The sequence below is a fragment of the Anas acuta genome, chromosome 11 (assembly GCF_963932015.1).
Source record: "Anas acuta chromosome 11, bAnaAcu1.1, whole genome shotgun sequence".
Classification (NCBI taxonomy): Eukaryota; Metazoa; Chordata; class Aves; order Anseriformes; family Anatidae; genus Anas; species Anas acuta.
Genome location: NC_088989.1, coordinates 296,828 through 315,705, shown reverse-complemented (window position 1 = coordinate 315,705; position 18,878 = coordinate 296,828). Strand labels below are relative to the sequence as shown.

Here is an 18,878-nt window from a genome sequence, read left to right as displayed (position 1 = left end):
CCCCTTGCCATGAAATGAGACATAAACCAGCAAAGTACTAACAGCTCACTGTATAACTTTGATTCCAGCCTATAATACAGATAAGGCATTACCTTCATGCCTGACACAGCCAATGTGTTTTTCAGTCGGTATTTGCCATCCTTCTGGGGATATGTGTACAGCAGAACATCATTCATCTACATGAAGAGAAAGACAAAATCAGTAATCTGAAATATGGTTTGCAGGCCTGACCATTACTTGTGGGGGGGATACCCAGAACAAGCAGTAACTTGATGATCTGTCAGGACTGTTGCTACAGACAAGCCCAAGCTGCATAGCTTAGGTCAAGACCTGCATTTACAGAGAGCTCTGGGGAGTCTGGATCCAGGACTTTGATTCCTTCCCATTTTTGAAGTTGCTAATGGCTAAGCAAGTAGATATTCAGCCCCCTTCTTATTCAGCTTGGGTAAAACAGGTCCTTGTTTTAAGGGCAATGCTGTGTTCAAGTTGGGAAGACAGGCTGTACTTGTTACCTGGCAATACCAACTAACTGCCCGGGATGCTGCTGCTCTGACTCTGCCCCCCCCGACAGCAAAGCTGTGGTGGGTAGGGCTGGGCTTCATGGACTTCTGTTTTCAGGGCAAAAAGGAAGTGGAGGTAGGAAAGTTGCCAAGGTCTGGAAGAATGACTCAGGGAGGAATGGTTTGGATATTTGAGAGAAGTAACCAGATTTCTCTGCTAGCAGAATTCTCCCAGACACAACAGCATTGCTGGGTCCAAGGGCCACAGCAGAGACCATGGGATAGCAAAATTAGAAACATTTTTTTTTAATTTTATGAGGAAAAAAACATCTGTAACTCAACACCCCAAATTTCTCCTTAGTTCTCACAGTTCTTGGCATGTTTATCAGACAGCTTCATACAGAATAGGATCAGATCTTCTCTTCTGTTTGCCTATCTTAATAGACATTATTGCAGCCTTTTGCCTCTGTGCCAGCAAACAAATAATTGAAACAGTGGAACTGGACCTGGCAGGTCTTTGCTGGCCTTTCCTCCCCATACTACCAGAAGGAAAAACTGTGTCAGTGGGCCTCAACATTGCTAAGGTAATGCTTACATGCTTGCATTCTCTGCTTTACTTGAACGAGCAGATCATGTTCTGTTGTTTTCTTTCTCTGACATCAATACCAATATGCATAAGTTGCAAGGCATAGGTAATACTGTGTGATGACACGTGTCTTAAATGCAGAAATTCTGAAGAGAAGTTAAAAAGTAAACAGAAACCAGCTTCACTTGGATTCCTTTGTGACAAGGACATTTTAATGTAGCCAATTGGATGCTAATAATACTACATTTTGGAAGGAAAACTATAATAAACGGAGAGGCTAAAAAGAAGGGAGAAAACTAAAGAATCATTGAAAAATGAACACAGGATTCCCCCTTGTCTTGTGTTGGCAGCCTGTCCATCCAGGTTGTGAACATGACCTATTTATGTAGAATACATGTCATTTTTTTTTTTAATTTGGCAATAAAATAACATATCCTTTAGGACTGGAATTGTCAGGGTCTTGCTATTACTGCCCAACTGCCTAAAACAGTTGTTGTGAGGTTTTCATTCACTTGCTTGTCTGAAAAAAATGGAAGTAGAGCCTTATGGATGTTTTCTTAATAGATCATACTTCAGCTTTTGTACAGAGCAGTTATAGTAGTTAAAGAAAAATGATGTGGGATATATCTTTATCACCTTGAAGTTAACAGCAAAATTGTTGCCTTTGTTAGAGGGTCATGAGCTAACTCATGGGTAACAGTTCATTAAGCAGCAAATCAAGTTTCTGTGCATTAGCTGCACAACTTTAAAATGAACATTGCCACTAATGTGGGGCAAAATATATCGGAGTGACTTTCTCTAAAGCATCTTACTTCAAATTTTACTCTTTTAAAAATTGAATTGATTTTAATGAGTAAGATCAACCAATATTGTTGTGGAAAATTATGAAATATTTCATTCTAACATTTTAAAAAGGAAGTTTTATTTTTTGATTCAAATAGTGTTTCTTTTTGTTTAGGATTTTATATCAGTTAAAATTAAAGGATGATAAGTGAAAGGACTATATAGGCATCCCTAAGATTAAATAAACTATTTGATTTTCATCTATTATACATTGCTTAGTGGAGGGAAAAAAAAAAAAAAAAAAAAGAGAGAGAGAGAGAGATTTGGTTCTCCATTATTTTTAGCAAAAAGACTCCCAAGCTTCCAAGCTTTCCTTCACTGACCACTCTAGGGTTCAGTTCTCTGTGGCCTTCTAGTAAGTTATAATTGATGCAGAATTTAAAGCTCTTTTAATATAACACTTTTAAACTGAGGGTATTAAAACATACTATCAAGTCAGAAAGGACATCTCAGACTCTAGTCTCCATCTAGTCTGAAGTGGAGTATTTACTCCTTTGCAACAAAACAATAGAATTTCCTTAGAACAGGGTGACAAATGGCTTGTCACTGTATTTTTATGCCATTTGCTTAGTGCTCCATAATTTACCTTTCCTGCTAACATTAGTCCAACCATCTCAGTGACACCTGCACAGTACTGACCACGTGATGATTCCTAGTTTAATTACAGCTATCCATAAACAGAAAACTCATCACAACCTGCTGAACACTGAGCATCTATGAGGCTAAGCTAGCAAAACCTGAGCAAATGTAAACCTCACTGTAAAGCAGTTGTAGGTGCCAGTACTTGAGGCTTGTTTCAAACCACAAGAAAAGGTAACTAATTATGAGCACTAAGCCCAAGAAAGTGAAATCCTAAGAGAGATCTTTAGGATTCTGGTGTAATGTGCTACTGGGTTTCTTGGACAGAAAACCCCATTTAACTTACTTATTTAAAAAGTTATGTGTTTCTTTACAAAGCAACTCATCCTTTTATTACTGTTGATTAAGAAAGAAACCTTGATGCCTACCGTTGTCATGGCAGCTCAAATCAATATCCCAAGATTTTATTAAACATTAGTGATGACTTTGTTTTATAATTGCCCAGGAGAGGCTTTTTACCTCCTTCTGCTTTTTTGCCCAGTATATAAAGGTAGGCTGTGATTCTAATTGCGATCCCACCAGCCACAGCTTGTCACAATGAAATTATGACAAATATTTCAAAGCTTGCTAGGCAAAGCACACAGATTTTCATGAAGAAAGGGTTTACATTCGCTGCTGTTTCCTTTGCCATGTCTACACTGGAGACCTGAGTGGTGGCTATATGAATGGTATACACAGAACTAGCTTGAGTACCTGGGGCTCATGCATCCTCCTGCTTCGTGCTGCACATTGTTCCCTGTGAGGAATGTGATACAATCCGATCTTGTAGCCCCTCAGGATTCTGTGGCGAAAGAGCTTGACTGCCACAACCCCCAAGTACTTCCCATTAGTTTTTGGGTTTTACACACTTTGTCTTTGCCAGAAAAGTTTTGGAACAGCTGGGATTCCCAAACTGTATACATATTGCTACAGGAGTAAATACTCCTTTTCTACACTACCACATGCACACACAGTCCTCAAAACATAACACAGAGAAAGAGGGATATTTCTGCTCTTTTCTTTTTTCTCTTAATGCTTTTTTTTTTTTTTTTCTCCTTCTTTTTATAATTCCTTCTGTTGTAATGGGAACCCAGTAGAATTAGATGTCAGACCAAATTGTCTAAATTATGGTGTTCAAATTTAATGATCCAAACAAGCTTACACCATGCTGAATGGCTGGTGCCTGTATGTAGTGCACTCTGTGTCTAAAAACTCCTACCATGTTTGTTTTTTTTCTGAATATTTTAAAGGATAGTTCCTTGTGAACCCTGTGCTGTTTGATTTAAGTGTTAAACATCCTCTGAGTGTCAGTGGAGCAGCCTGAACATGTGGTGGGGCTGCATTTTCTAGGCTCTGACTCAGAAACCTCCCCTATACTCCAGCCCTGCTGGCTAGCCCATTAGACAATCTCCCATTCGATAGCAGCTTCCCACACCCCATTTGCAGCACAAGTTGTCTTTGTAGAGGAATTCTTGGAAGGGTGAGATAAGAGACAGTGTCTGAGTTGCAAAGTTCTGTGGTTGGGGGGCAGTCAGGGGCCTGCCAGCATCAGCAGCCCCATACTGCACTGCAAAGAGGCCCCAACATCCTTGTAAACAGAGACTGGACTCAGGAAACAGGCGCCCAGCAAAGCTCACCAAACATCCTGCCAGGAAACACCACATTCAACAATATCATCAGCCTGTACAAAACAGTCAGCTCAAGTAAACTTGTGATACACATGGTGTACACCTCAAAAGCCCCTAAACACATGTGCTACACACTCATGCATACAGGACCTGTGCACAGATCTACAATTCTTACATACTCAGAGCACAAGTGTGCATACCACCAAAGCACAACCTGAATGCAAAGGCCAAAGAAGAGTTTGGCACACACCCAATTTTTATGGTACATTTTAACTACAACTTTAATTGGATGGGCTCATCTCCTGAGATGTTTACGGACTAAATTCTCAGACTTAGCCTTCAATGTATACTCTTCCGATGAAATTTTCTCCTGGTCTTGGGCTTGACTCAGCTATAGACAAAGTTCATTACAAAGAACTTCAAAAACGGTGTAAAAATGTTTTGGATAAATAAGGTAAACACTTATTTCATCTAAACCAAACCACACCTGTACATACTCGCATCTGATAATCGTTTGGAGTGGCAACTGAAGCATCATAAAATATATATATATATATATATATATATATATATATATATATATAATTAAAAACAACAACAACAACAAACCAATCAGTGTGAATGGTTTTTGATAAATACATCAGGGTAAATTCATCTCCTACCCGTATTTTACCATGTCTTCAAAGGATTTAGGTACGGTCCTTATAATATGAAGGAGTTAAACAAATGTAGATTTTAAGAGACAATATTTAGAGGGTTATTGTAGTCTTGAGGGTTTGTGTTTGTTTTTCTTTCCCTTGGACATCTGTATCAAGATAGAACATGGGTTAGGCTAGATGTGCTGCCAAAGGGAAGGGTATGTTCATGCATATCTTAGCTGTTACAAAAAGGTGTCAGCAGTGATGGATGGTGGGGGCCTTAAGACTGATGTAGCAAAGGTGCTACATGCAAAGATAGAATATGTTGGTAGAGTTGTGCAGTAGTTATCTTAATGTATTCATAGACTGAATAGTCCATTAAACACTTGAGTGGTGGTGGCATAACAGATACTTCACAGTATTAGGAGATAATGCAAAACCATTCAGATGGTAATGTAGGAATTGCCACATTCCACACTGGTTCTGTTTCCTGCATTTTCACCATCCTGCTCATGTACAAGTAGAAAATGTTAATAAGAAGAAAAAAATAAGAATTAATGGCAAAATGTATGCCTTCTATAATAAACCTCTCACAATGATCCCTGGGTGAAATGCTGTCAGCACTTACAGAGGCCACAGCAAGTATGTATTCCAGACATGTAACCCCCTTATTTTAAAATGAAGTCTGCAAACAAGTACTTTGATGTTAATTCCAGCAGTAAGGCTCAGTACTTTATGGTGCTTTTCCAGGAAGGAGATTCTAAAATCTCTACACTTCTACAGAATTTTTCAAACATTAACAGGTAAGCATCACAAATCCTATGACAGGCAAATATTATTTTCCCCTTCATATAGATAAAAGCATAAAAATAACTGTGATTATACAATAAGCTAGCTGCAAAGTTGAGAACAATGCTCAGGAGCATGGAGTCTCAATGTAGTGTATACAGCCCAATGTAGTGTATAAAGTAAAAGAGAAAGCATGGGTGTTAACAGCAGATCTCCCAAATGGTGGGTTTTCATCTCTTTTGATTTGTGAATACTTAAAATTTTCCAGTAACTGATAACTGGTTAATTTTTCTTAACTATCTTAGAAGAATTGCAAACCCTCATCGAAAACTGCTGCTTCAATCAACAGAGATCTGGAGATGTGTGTTCAGAGGGACTATACCCAGGTGGTGCACACAATTATCAGGTTATTTACAAAGACATGGACATCAGGAGCTAAAACCTAGCCATAGAGCTTCAAGGATACCAAACTCACCCAAAGACAGCTTTCCTAAACTTTACCGGTAGTGTTCTCTATTGTTTCTGGTAAGACCTCCTAAGGCTTTAGAGGTAGATTTTTAAGTATGAGGCTTAATTGTTGAAAGTATTCCTCCCAAGCACCTTGGAAACCTCCTTTGCAGAATTATGGCCTAGTAGTCAAGGCTGAATGGAGCTGTGGTACAAATGGAGGGCTGCACAGCACTTACTCTTATATGCAGGGCCAATGAGTACATGTGTGAAAGAGGCTACAGTCTTCTGTGTCTTGTTAGCAACAGAAACCCACTTACCACATCACTGCTTACAGTTAAATGACTCGCAGCCCTGAAATCTCTTCCCTGGTTTACAGCTGTGTAAGCACAGGAGAAGATATGAAAGAGATAGTAAAAATGTGAAAGAAATCCTACCAAGAACAAATGCCGAGGGTGCTTGTTTTTCCCAGAGACTTTCATCAATGTTCCCTCTTTTACAAAGACCTAAAAGGAAAAAAAAACAAAAACAAAACAAACAAACAAACAAAAAAACAGACTTGTAATCCTGAGACTGCATTCTGAAACTTTCTGAGAAAAGAGAACATTCCTCATGTAGAAGGAGGCACTCTTAACTGCTTTCATCAGCCTAGTAACAGATGGATACCTCAACATCTGCTTCTAGCCTGACTTTATGGCTTGCATTTGTATCAGTACTGAATGGCTTGGAAACCCATGTGTCAGACACCAGGCAGTACTCAGCCCACTGCGTCTGCACCATGGACTGCAAGGAGACTGTCACAGATTTCAAAAGTAACATATAAAGGGCTTCAGAAAAGAACTCATTCTCTGATTATGAAAAATAGACAAACTAAAAAGAAATGCTGAAACCTTTTCACATCCATACTATGCCTACATTAAACCTGTGTATGTTTGCAAGCATTATACCTTGTCTGTCCATATTGTTACTATGTGTGTAAACAGGACTGTACAGGTAACCAGCTAAAACAACGTACTCAAACTTAATTTCAATAACATTTGAAAAGGTCTAAAATAATTAAAGCAGCAGTGGATTTACAGACATCTACTCTTTTCTAATGGAGAGCAGGATCTGTTGTAATTTTCTACTCTAGAATTGCACTGAGGTTTGCAGAATTTATTAATTCACTACTTGGCAAGGACAAGTGAGGATACTGACGTTGGAGAAAAAATAAGAGGATCACTGCAATGTTTGGTTGATGAGGATTCACAGACTAAGAGTATGCATGCCTTGAAAATTTCTTCATGAGTTTTGTTAAGGACAGTAGTGGGATGAAGGGGAATTTAGGGTTGCAGAACTCTAGAAAGAAATCTTTTCAAGTGTAGAGGCAGGTTGGGCCTGAGGAAACTGGAAAGGTTTGAAAGAAAGGAGGATAAATTTGTATTTGATGTGAATGGCAAGACACAGCTATATAATTTCCCACTTTCTGTTCATGTGTTGCTTAAAAGTGATGTCTTGCATTAAAAGTTGCAAGTTTAGGCTGGGAATTAGGAGATTTCTTCTCAGAAAGAGCAGTCAGGCATTGGAACGGGTTGCCCAGGGAGGTGGTGGAGTCACCATCCCCAGGGTTGTTCAAAGAAAGGTTGGACCTGGTGCTTAGAGATGTGGTTTAGTGGGTGACATTGGTGGTAGGGGGATGGTTGGACCAGATGATATTGGAGGTCTTTTCCAACCTTAATGATTCTGTGATTCTATGAAAAGACTAACTGCAGAATGGTAAGAATAGAAAACTGAAAATAGGTAATTTCCCCTGATTTAGGGATCTAACCTACCCAAAAAAATTTGAGCCTTTCCAGGCTGTAAGGAATTTCTGCTCGTACTTCAAACCTTTCAACAAGAATATGTAAGAAGGAAAACAGCAGCTCCTCCAAAACACACTACATGGGGTGACTGAGGACAGCTGGAGTGAAAAATCAAATAGCCGTTCTGTGTAAAAACGGCTAATGCCTGTCTTTGCAAGTGCAAGGCTCTCAACATGCAGTGCTCCTGAACACTACCAGAGTGATGGCTTTTTACATAAACCAGTGCTACAACTCTTATCACAGTGGGTCAGTAAACAACACCTGTAGATGTCTGAAATCTGGCCATCCACAGAGGCAGAGATAAAGCTGGCCAGAAACAATGTCCTTATCAGCATAGGTCTGCCTGCAGTACTCACCCTTCCTGGCTGGAGGAGGCCCCTCTGCCCCCTCACACTGTACTCAATGTGTACCAGCTTCTGCAGGTTTTCCTAAGAGAGAGAAACAACATTTAGGAGACCACATGGTGATTGCTTTTAGAAAAGCAGGCAAACCTTCCCTCAACCCTCCTCACCATTTTATTTCTCAAACGCATTAAAGTAATATTACTGAACTGGGTTTCAGAGAGAATTGAGCTCATGGAATTTAGGTGCACAAAGTCTTCTTCCAGCCTCATAGGTTTTATGAAACCTTATCACCTGCATTCACATCTGCTTGGCCTTCTACACTCCTGTCATTTTTGATACTTCTTTAGCACTTCCTCTGTACCTCAGTTCACTTTCAAAAGAGCCTGCTTACTCCATGCAGTATTTATACTTTGGTCTCTTTGCTGACTTTCTTTCTCTTGGAACCAGTAAACTGGAAACAGAGACAAAGTATAATATCTGCTCCAAAGGCTTGTTCATTAGTGGCATGACATAGATAATCCAAAGCATGATTTGATACAAGAAGATCATTGCTAGGATTATCTGGAGGTTTATATTCTGTGCTAACAGATTAGTGACTTTGCACTACGGAATCTGGAAGTTAACTAGTAAGCAGGCAATACAGTTGCATCTCTTTTTTGATACTTTGCAAAGATCAGGAAGCCCATTATCAAACTCTGATGCTACTATCTGCCTACTTGACTTGAGAGCACAGACAGTGGGCACTGGCATGTGGCATGAATTTATCTAAAAAGATGGTAAATAAATTTAATCTAACTAAGCTTTTGCTCTCATAAAAAGATTGTATTGGATAGAAGAGGGGTCTGTATATGTGAAATATTGTTAGTCTTTTCAAATCTCCTTCCACTTAGTAGTTAATGCTGCTAAAACCCAAGCTTGTATGTAGGATTCAGCCGTGGTTTTAACTAGTCCAGAAAGTAGAATGGGCTGCACAGCAGCAATCACTAGAATATGTCTAAAAGTTATGTCTCTTTTGTCCAAGTTAGCCATTGTGTCCTAAGTCCTCAGTTACATACACAGAAAAACTACAAACTAAGGACCACATTTTATATACCTTCATCACCTGGAAGCCCTTGACAACTGTTTTCTGCTATGGCAGATAATAGTTTCTTTACCTGTGCTCCATTGACTGTCCTTAAGCTATCCCTGGGCTTAGTCAGACTCTATAGATTAAACAATGTAATCAAGGATATATCTACCTGATTGATACAAATCAGTGGTGCCTATAGAATCAGCTAATTAAGAAAGCTATCACAGATAACAGAAGGAGCACGTCCATATCAGCATGATGGTCTGTCAAGGCTAATATATGCTGGATTTCATCTATCAATTAATGTAGCTATCTCAGCTTGCTTTTTGAGATAAGCCTGAAATACCTGTGTATGTTACTGCTCTGAAGAAATATTACACTTGTTAAACATGATATTAGGTTCAGTAACCACATACCAAACACACTGAAACACCTACAAGCCTTGAGTAACTCAGGGCTGCATTGTGACCATGCAATATAACTGGCAGTTGACGCACTTTCAGCCATCAAGTATCTCTTTTGCAATGCAGAAACTAACAAATGGAATTTTTTAGGTCACTTCAGAAATAATATAGGCTAGCAAAATGGAAACTATATATAAACTAATAGCACAGGAAACACCAGGGATCATAAGACAGCTGAAATTTGCAAAAGAAGATTGCAAAGGTCCCATAACTAAAGGGTATTTTAGCCCTTGCAAAACTTGTCAAATTGACAGCTTCCATAATGGAGCCCCATTCTTCATAGGATGGGTTGGGTTGGAAAGGACCTTAAAGATCATCTAATTCCAAACCCCCTTCCATGGGCAGGGACACCTCCTACCACACCAGGTTGCTCAAAGCCCCAGCCAGCCTGGCCTTGGACACTTCCAGGGATGGGGCATCCACAGCTCCTCTGGGCAGCCTATGCCAATGCCTCAGAAACTGATTAAAGAATTTCTTCCTAATATGTAATCTTAGTCTACTCTCTCTTAGTTTAAAGCTGTTGCCCCTTGTCCTATCACCACATTAAATGACAAAGAGCTCATCCCCAGCTTTCCTGCAGCTCCCTTCAGGTACTGTAAGGCCACTGTAAGGTCTCCCTGTAGCCTTCTTTTCTCCAGGTTGAACAACACCAACTTCCTCAGCCTGTCTTCAAAGGAGAGGTGCTCCAGCATCTTGATCATCTTTGTGGTCCTCCTTTTGATTCATTCTAATAGCTCCATGTTCTTCTTGTGCTGGGGGCCCTGGAGCTGAACGCAGTGCTCCTGGTGGGTCTCACAAGAGCAGAGTAGAGGGACAGAATCCTCTCCCTTGCCCTGATGGCCATGCTGCTTTTGATGCAGCCCAGGGTATGGTTGGCTTTCTGGGCTACAAGTGCGCATTGCTGCCTCATGTTGAGCTCATCCACCAACATCCCCAGGTCCTTCTCCTCAGGGCTGCTTTCAATCCATTCTCCAAGCAGTCCGTATTTGTGCTTGGGATTGCCCCAACCCAGATGCAGGACCTTGCACGTGGCCTTGTTTGAATCTCATTACGTTCATACAGGCCAACCTCTCAAGCCTGTCCAGGGTCCTCTATGTGGCATCCCTTCCCTCACAGGTTGGTGTTGTCAGCAAACTTGCTGAGGACACTCAACCCCACCTCATATCCAGAAGAAGCAGTGTCTTCTTGTGAGTACACTCCCGGTAAGTGTTAGTAGTACTCAGTGGGGTTTCTACAAGAGAGAGGGGAGAACTCAGTTGCTGCAGATCAAACACACCACAGCTTCTCTGAGGACTTCTGGTAGGGGTGCCTGTAATAATGCTGACTTTTGCAATATAGACACATGTTCACCAGGAAATGGACAGAGATGTATCAGACTCATTTCCTGTAGGAAGTCAAATGATCATCACACGTGAAGGACTGTGATTTATCTGGAAATGTAAGAAGCTGAGGAGGACATAGTTTTCTTATGGCTCCCTAAAAAAACTCTTTATATAGTTTTCTTCATTTTGCTCAAAACTCCGATCATTCTCCTTTCAAATACCCTTCACAAGCAATGATTCAAAAATGAAGACAAAGCTCCACCCACTTAGTACTGAAGATGTGGGGTGACTGAAATCCTTCTCTAAGCAGGTTAGCAGTGGACTGCAACTTCCATGAGGCAAGGAATATATTTTCCTAGTGTCTATGAAGGGGCTCTGCATCCCAAAGAAATTCACCAGCTGTTAAGAGCAACAATGATTTACAATTCTCAGCATCTCAGGGCCTCTAACAGGTTGTAGAAGTACAGAGAGCAATGCAAACCCTGTTTAGTTCAAGTAGTGAATGTCTCCTAGAGTTACAGATATACTTAGTACTATGTGGTGATGATATGCCTTATGCCTCTGTTTATATATCTATGAATTGCAAATAATATTTTTCTACTTGATAAAAATGCTATCGAGATAGCTAATATAACAAAGTATCTGAAAATCCTGTGTTAATAATTCTGAGGGGAAAAAATGCTGTAGTGTTATTACAAAGCAAAAAAGCTAATAATGAATCTTTGATATTCTGCAGAAAACATAGATAATAATTCAGTGTTCTTGTCAGATTTTTGGACTGTAGTTTGATGAGTCAATAAATGGTAGCAGAAATCTTCCTCTTTCCAGGTACATGTCAAATCTAAATTATTACTTCGAACATCAGCTGGGTATATGCCAAGTTATAAATGTTCTATATTGACTGACACTGTTCAGTTTGCTCTGTAATTAGAGTCATTTTTTAAATTCTTTGCATTTTTGAAAATCTGAGAGAAAGAACAGAATTGCTGGTTATGGATTTTATGTATGTTATATTAATTCAGGAGGACAATCTCTGATTTAACAGAATACTGAATTTTGATTCTCGTGAACAGGCCTCTTCTCAAAACCCACAGCATTCACACAGATGGGAAAAAAGGAAACTTTATTTCATCTCTTCTAGGCCATAGCTTCAAAAAGAGCAGATGTGCTCTGATGATATGATAAAAATGAAGTGTAAAAATCAATGTGGAATGTGTGATGAATTTTTTCCAACACAGTCATTATTAATAGCAATTATCAATAAAGTCTATTGCATCCGTAAAACTCAGAGGATATAGTGATGTTCTTCAAATGAAAGCATATAATCATTGCACAGTAATGCAACACAGTAAATGTAAGTCTATCCCTCAAAATATGGAAGAGCTACAAGCTAACCACTACCACTTCAAATGAAGCTCTATGTTCCTTGGCCATAGACATCAGGGAATCTGTATTTGCCCCTTTGACAGCTTTTGCTTACTACCAAATTTAATTCCTGCATGGCTTGTGAGGTGCCTAGAACAGAAGTAGGGAACAGAATTTAGGTGAAATCCAAAATTGGGATATTTGGTTTAAATCAAAGACCATGGTACAGCAAAAACAGAATTCAAACTTTCATGACCATTTTCGCCAGTAATATAACTCCAATATAACTTCAATGCAATATGCAATGGATATCTGATCTTGACCACTTATGTAGACATGCAACTTCAGAAAAAATATTCATACAAATCTTCCATGTATTTGAATAAAATCTAAAGAAGCTGAGGTGTCAGAAAAAGATGTGGAACTGATAGGAACTGAGTTCTTGCATTTATTAGCCTCCAATATGGGTGTTCCTTAAAGCTCTGAGATTACTGTGGAAACTTGTCCTGAGATCTCAGTTTTATGATGAACTATTTGTTATATTGGTACAAATAATTATGTATTTATTAATGGAAAGTACAATTGTAAATTCTTTCCCTGAGGAGATAGAAAATCAAATCCGTTGAATCCTTTGCTAAGTAAGTACATGGTTTCAGAGTCAATCTGTAAAGTGACCAGATTACGTTTCTTCTTATGTTAAAATTTAAGCTTGTTAGACCACATCCACCCTGTAATCTACATGTGTTCATTTGACTTGGTAACGGTGTAGTGTTTATATAGTAACTAATTATTGATTATTGTCGAACATCTTGGAAACAGTCTGTATAAAACATCATTTCCATGCATCTTGCTTTTCTGCTATGCTTCTTTCTCTCTCCTTTCCGTCTTCACCATTTTGTTCGGCTGTAATGCAACTACCATTTCATCTGCAAAAATTTCTTTGCCAACTTTTGTCCCCATCCTACCTAACCATAATGGTTGATGACAAAATAGTTTGTACTGAGAGCTAAAGTGTCTTTAAATAAACTTGAGAGTAAATTACCAAAGAGATCAAGAGTAGCTAAAAGTTTACACTTATCAAAGGTGTTCATGCTGCCTGCTTGCTGAAGCAGAGAGTGTGCTGCTTTGCTTACACATGGCTCATATTTGGAACTTTTCCATAGCAATCAGGGGAAGAAGTGCTGTCTATAAAGGAAGGCTTGGAAGGTTTTGGATTGTCATGGAACCACATTAACACAGCAATTGGGCTGATGTTACTGTGTGAAAGGGAAACGTGTTCTGAGCTAGATGCAGCAGGACAGTGTGGGGTGAAGCCTGAAACAGAAAAGTGGAAATGGACTTAATGGACTTAAACCAAATCAGTAGGTCCAAGCTTTTTTGAAGTTTGCATTGAGTGATAATGTAGATCTGAAAAGAAATCTACTAGTTGGGCTTCATGTTGATCTGTGGTAATTTTGCCAAAGACTTCAGGAGAAGCAGGTTCAGAACCTTGATCTCAATTTCTAGCTATCAGAAGGGAAAAGAGGCAGATCCATGAAGACAGGTTTCCCTACTCAGGAAATAATAAATAGTTTTAACTACAACTTATCTCTTTCTGATATAAATATTACAAGATTTTATTTTTTTCCCTGTCTCTGGCCACGAGGATATCATCACTGAACCTGGTACTCTAAAACAGCCTGTGAACACATGGGCTGCATTTATGACCTTGGCACACATATCAGAGACACGGATTTTAAACCCGCACAGCAGGGATGTTCAGATGTGAGCAAAAGTTGACATTCTTGGCTTTTGGGTTCATCTGCTGCAAGCAGATGCTTCTACTTCTCTCAACAGAGCATGAAAGCTTCAGTTTTAAAGTTGAAGGGCACCCTGGATTTTGAGACTCTTTCATTTTTACCTCCTGAGCTGCTGCAAAGAACATGCTTCATCAAGTTGACCTACTACATTTTTACCATGTCACGCAGTCTGAATTCATTGCCTCACCCAGTGCCTTCATTCCCCATACAGAAGACAAAGGCATTAATGGAAACATGCTGAGCCAGAAGTGCTGGTATGTGGTTATGGTGGCCCCCCAGCATATGTCTTTCCCTATCAGTTCCTGTGCATTCATTCTTTCACCTTTAAAATCCTACCTGAAAACAAATTCTTACTAAGGTGGGTTGATATTTCGTTGCATTTCTTTCCCTTGTTCTCATTAACGCTTATGTGTTTTTCATCTTTGTCCCTTTGATTTTGTGTTTTGGTGTCTGAGTGATTATTAACTACCCTCTCTCTGCTCAGTAAATGAAATAATTAAGTGACTTGACTGCCAACTGTAATTAACCATAGGAAAGGGTGTTTGCAAAGCTGGAGACCTTTAATTTAGCAAAGGCACAACAAAATCCCAATACAGGATGTTAAAGTCAGAAATGTAGGTACTTTTCACTAACTACTTCAGGTGGATGCTAGGTCTGTGCAACTGAAGTTGAAGGTCTGCAAACATTAACCTCAGGAGAGAATTTAGCTGCAGGTGTGGGTGGCTAGTATAACAAAATGAAAGACACTGCCTTTAGTTATGATATCATCTGGATGTCCACCAAGTTAGATTCCTCTGGAAGTTAGATTCCTCTGTATTCTTCTGCATCCCGTGTCTGGCAATCTCTGTGCTGTCTCTATGCCTCCTAACACTGCTTATTACTAATGTCAGTAGCAAAACTCTTGTCATCTTACCTAAAAATCAGACCTAGATCCTTGGAAACAAATAGTCATAAGACTAGCTATGTGCAGGCTATCTTTGCCTGTAAATTAGGACTCTAATATCATGTGAGAGGCATTAGTAAGTCACAGTGACCTTATTGGAACTGTTAATTTCTTTGGTGAACTATATAACTTATTTAGATATCTATATCTAAATTTAGATATGAGCTGTAACCTATGAAAGTCTTAGTCTATTTGACTGAACATTTGCAAGACTATAAGCCCAGACCAATTCTTCTGAAGTAAAATAGGATTCCAGAATGGTAGAAAACTTACATACATGAGCTCAGAATGTATCTTTGACAGCACATTTTTGATGTCTTCAGCATTTCATATCTAAAACCATCCCGGACTAGTAATAGAACCATGAAAATTCCCATCTCTCACTTCATTGCACCATATACCATTTTGGAAATCCTAAGAGGAAGAAAAACTTTGTGCTGCTTCCTACAGTGACTTACATCTTGTACAGCTGCACTAAAGGGCATAGACCTGTTCCATATCTGCAGTGCTCTAAGCCAGACCTATATAAACTTGAGATTCACCCTGGAGGAGGTTTCAGAATTTATCAGATACAGATACATTTTATCAGATGTGCAGAAAAAACACTATTGATTAGGAGAGAGTGCATCATGATAGGACTCACCCCTTGGAGCATGCTCTCGTTGGCTCGGTCTGTGATTTCAGAAACAATGAACAAGGCAGCTGAGGGGTGAAGCAAAGCAAAGACCACAAATCATATAAGAGAGGAGGAAAATAACCCCAGTCCTTTCTGTTTACAAGGACATCTTTAATAAAAAAACAACCCTCCAGCAGCAGCAGCTCCTTAAATATTTCGGCACCACTAGGATGCAAATGCCCAGTAAATTTAGGACCCAGAAGAGTCATCCTGTTGTGCAAAGCTCTGCATCATGCTTGTGTTGACCAAGAGAGCTCATGAGGTTCCTTTTAAGCACAAAATCTTTTTGTAATGTTTTCTAGTTGCAGATTTTTGACATTTGGAGTTTGTGGTGGAGAGAGATTCATGTAATCCATCGTCAAACATCTAAAAGCATGGCAGTCAAGGTGGCTTGTTTCCCCTTACTACCAAGAGAGAGGACAGGCCATCCCTTTCTGACTGACATGTGTGACATAAGTTAACATCTGGCTTCTCCACTGGCAAAAAGCCTGGGCCTGGACATATTTGCTGGCCTTGAGGGCATGTAGTGGGTTTATGTGGCAAGGTTTTGGTAGCAGGGGGCCATAGGGGTGGTTTCTGTGAGAACGATCTAGAAGCTGCCCCATGTTTGGGAAGGGCCCCATTGTTTTCCAGATCTGAGCCAATAAGCAATGTTGTTTTGCGCCTCTGTGAGAGCATATTTAAGACAGGGAAAAAAACGCTGCGCCACACAGCAGCTGGGAGAGTCAAGGGAGTGAGGAATGGCCTTGCAGGCGCCAAGGTCAGTGTAGAAGGAGGGGGAGAGGTGCTCCAGGCGCCGGAGCAGAAGTCCCCTGCGGCCTGTGGTGAGGACCATGGTGAAGCAGGATGTCCCCCTGCAGCCCATGGAGTACCACGGTGGAGCAGGGTTCCATGCTGCAGCCCGTGGAGGAGACCACGGTGGAGCAGGTGGCCCTGCACCGATGGAGGCTGCCGCCTGTGGAAGACCCCTCCCTGCTGGAGCAGATTCCGGGCCGGACCTGTAGCCCGTGGAGAGGAGCCCACGCAGGAGCAGGTGACCTGGCAGGAGCTGCTGCCCGTAGGGGAGCCAGGTTGGAGCAGTTTTCTCCTGAGGGATGGACCCCGTGGTACGGACCCATATCTGGAGCAGTTCTGGAAGAGCTGCTGCCTGTGGGAAGCCCACGCCGGATCAGTTCATCAAGGACTGCATCCCATGGGTGGGACCCCACAGCACAGGGGACGAGAGTGACCGAGAAGGAGCGGCAGAGAAGAAGTGCTGTAGACTGACCATAACCCCCATTCCCCCGTTCCCCTGCGCCGCTCGGGGGGAGGAGGTGGAAGAGGGTGGATGGGGGGGGAGGTGCTTTTGGTTTCTTTCCTTTGTTTCTCACTACTCTAGCTTGTTAGTAATGAGCAATAAATCTTACTATCTCCTTATGCTGAGTCTGTTTTGCCCGTTACAATAATTATTGTGTGATTTTCTTGTCCTTATCTCAACCTTTGAGCCCTTTTCACATATTTTCTCCCCCTTCCTCTTTGAGGAGGGGGAGTGAGAGAGCGGCTGTGCTGGAGCTTGGCTGCCCACTCGAGCGGAACCACGACAGGGCAATGGCATAACATACTTTAGGTCCTTATCTCAGATCTCATTTTCTCCTGTGGAACAGGGCATCCTACCCATTTCCAGGTCTAATCTGGGAGCATGCTACCTGTTGCTGGCCAGAAATGTGACAAGTGTGCTAAGGACAAAGAAGATAGGCAAATGTGGCTACAGGGCTTGAATGTCTGCCCTGGCTCTGTTTAAATTACTGCTATAGCTATAATCATTGTCAGTGACAAGGGTCTAAAATTTTGCATGATATACTACTCTTGGTCAGAACAGAATGACCTTTAGTCAGTCTTAGACCTTCTTGCTGTGAGTTGCTTTGTATTCACATTCACTATGACAATAGGTGCACTGGTTTCATTAATACACTACTATTCTTATTTCATCCTGGAAGCTATTCCCACTCAAGCCCAGGCTAAACCTCCCTTTGACTTCAGTGGGAGTAAGACACTTGTGCTTTATCCATCTGATGTGGTGGGAAAGATGGTGTTAGCAACTGAACATCTGGATTTGTTCTTGATTGAGCAGAACAGATCTTTATGTAATGTCTTACAAGTTTACTTAGACTTAAGGAATACAGAAGACAGATACATGATGTCTTCAAAGTTCTGAGAGAACATCAGGTGTACCCAGGATAATGATATACAAACAAATGGGTGGACCAATCTCAACTGGCTTTACAACGACCAGGTCAAGCATAGGTGGAGCCAAAGAGGTCTAGGATTTTCCAGGTGACTGGGGCTGAAGTACAACGTCAGCACCATGCTTATATACAAGATCATTTCTTCTTCTGTAAGTTAATCATGTCAAAACTATTGGAAGCCCACATATTTCATTGAGAAAAAAGATAGCATTCTAAATGATTCTAAATGATTCATCTAAATTAGTAGTAAGTTCTTGTAGACCTTACATCTAATTTATAAATACAAAATCTTGAAAATAAACCTGTTCCATATATTTGCAATACAGATCCTGCACCTCTTTAGAAGCAGAGTTAGTGCAGCAGAATTTTTGTTCTACCCATTTCATTTTACCTTGTGTGGCTTCATACTCTGTAGAATCAGGACAAAGATTATTCAAGTAATCTGTAGAAAACAATCAAACACAGACATCCAATAATTAGAATTCAGATCCACATAATCTGTTGTTGGATTAGCTAAAACATAAAATCCTAATGTCCTGTATCACTTTATTCCCAAATAATTAAGTTTATATTGCCTCTTTCCAAAGTGAAACATCTTCAACTGCATTCTACTTTGAGAATCAGTGCAAGAGCATTGATTCAGACATGGACTCACCACATAATTTTTGGCAGGTATAAACCAACAGAGTGACAATAATATTTCCTGGTTTCTCTGCCAAAAGAATTGCTGAGTAGCACCATTTGACAAATAATTGTTCTTCTCAGGAATTCTAGGTTCCCA

The 18,878-nt window shown here is 40.4% G+C and overlaps 1 protein-coding gene and 1 long non-coding RNA gene across 4 annotated transcripts in view; one reads left to right on the top strand and one right to left on the bottom strand.

The window, feature by feature from the left end:
* LOC137862533 (uncharacterized) overlaps window positions 1–18,878 on the top strand; it is a 453,236-nt gene that overhangs the window by 176,399 nt on the left and 257,959 nt on the right. The window lies entirely within an intron of this gene.
* The window catches only part of FGD5 (FYVE, RhoGEF and PH domain containing 5), a 101,173-nt gene that overhangs the window by 16,542 nt on the left and 65,753 nt on the right, over window positions 1–18,878 (bottom strand). For 2 of the 3 annotated variants that reach the window (XM_068694675.1, XM_068694673.1), the window contains exons 9-13: window positions 18,489–18,539; window positions 15,840–15,898; window positions 8,247–8,318; window positions 6,487–6,555; window positions 93–176 (exon numbers count right to left, since the gene is read on the bottom strand). In XM_068694675.1, coding sequence (XP_068550776.1) covers window positions 93–176; window positions 6,487–6,555; window positions 8,247–8,318; window positions 15,840–15,898; window positions 18,489–18,539 — 335 coding nt within the window. The remainder of the gene's footprint in view (window positions 1–92; window positions 177–6,486; window positions 6,556–8,246; window positions 8,319–15,839; window positions 15,899–18,488; window positions 18,540–18,878) is intronic. The other variant, XM_068694674.1, reaches the window with a different exon arrangement.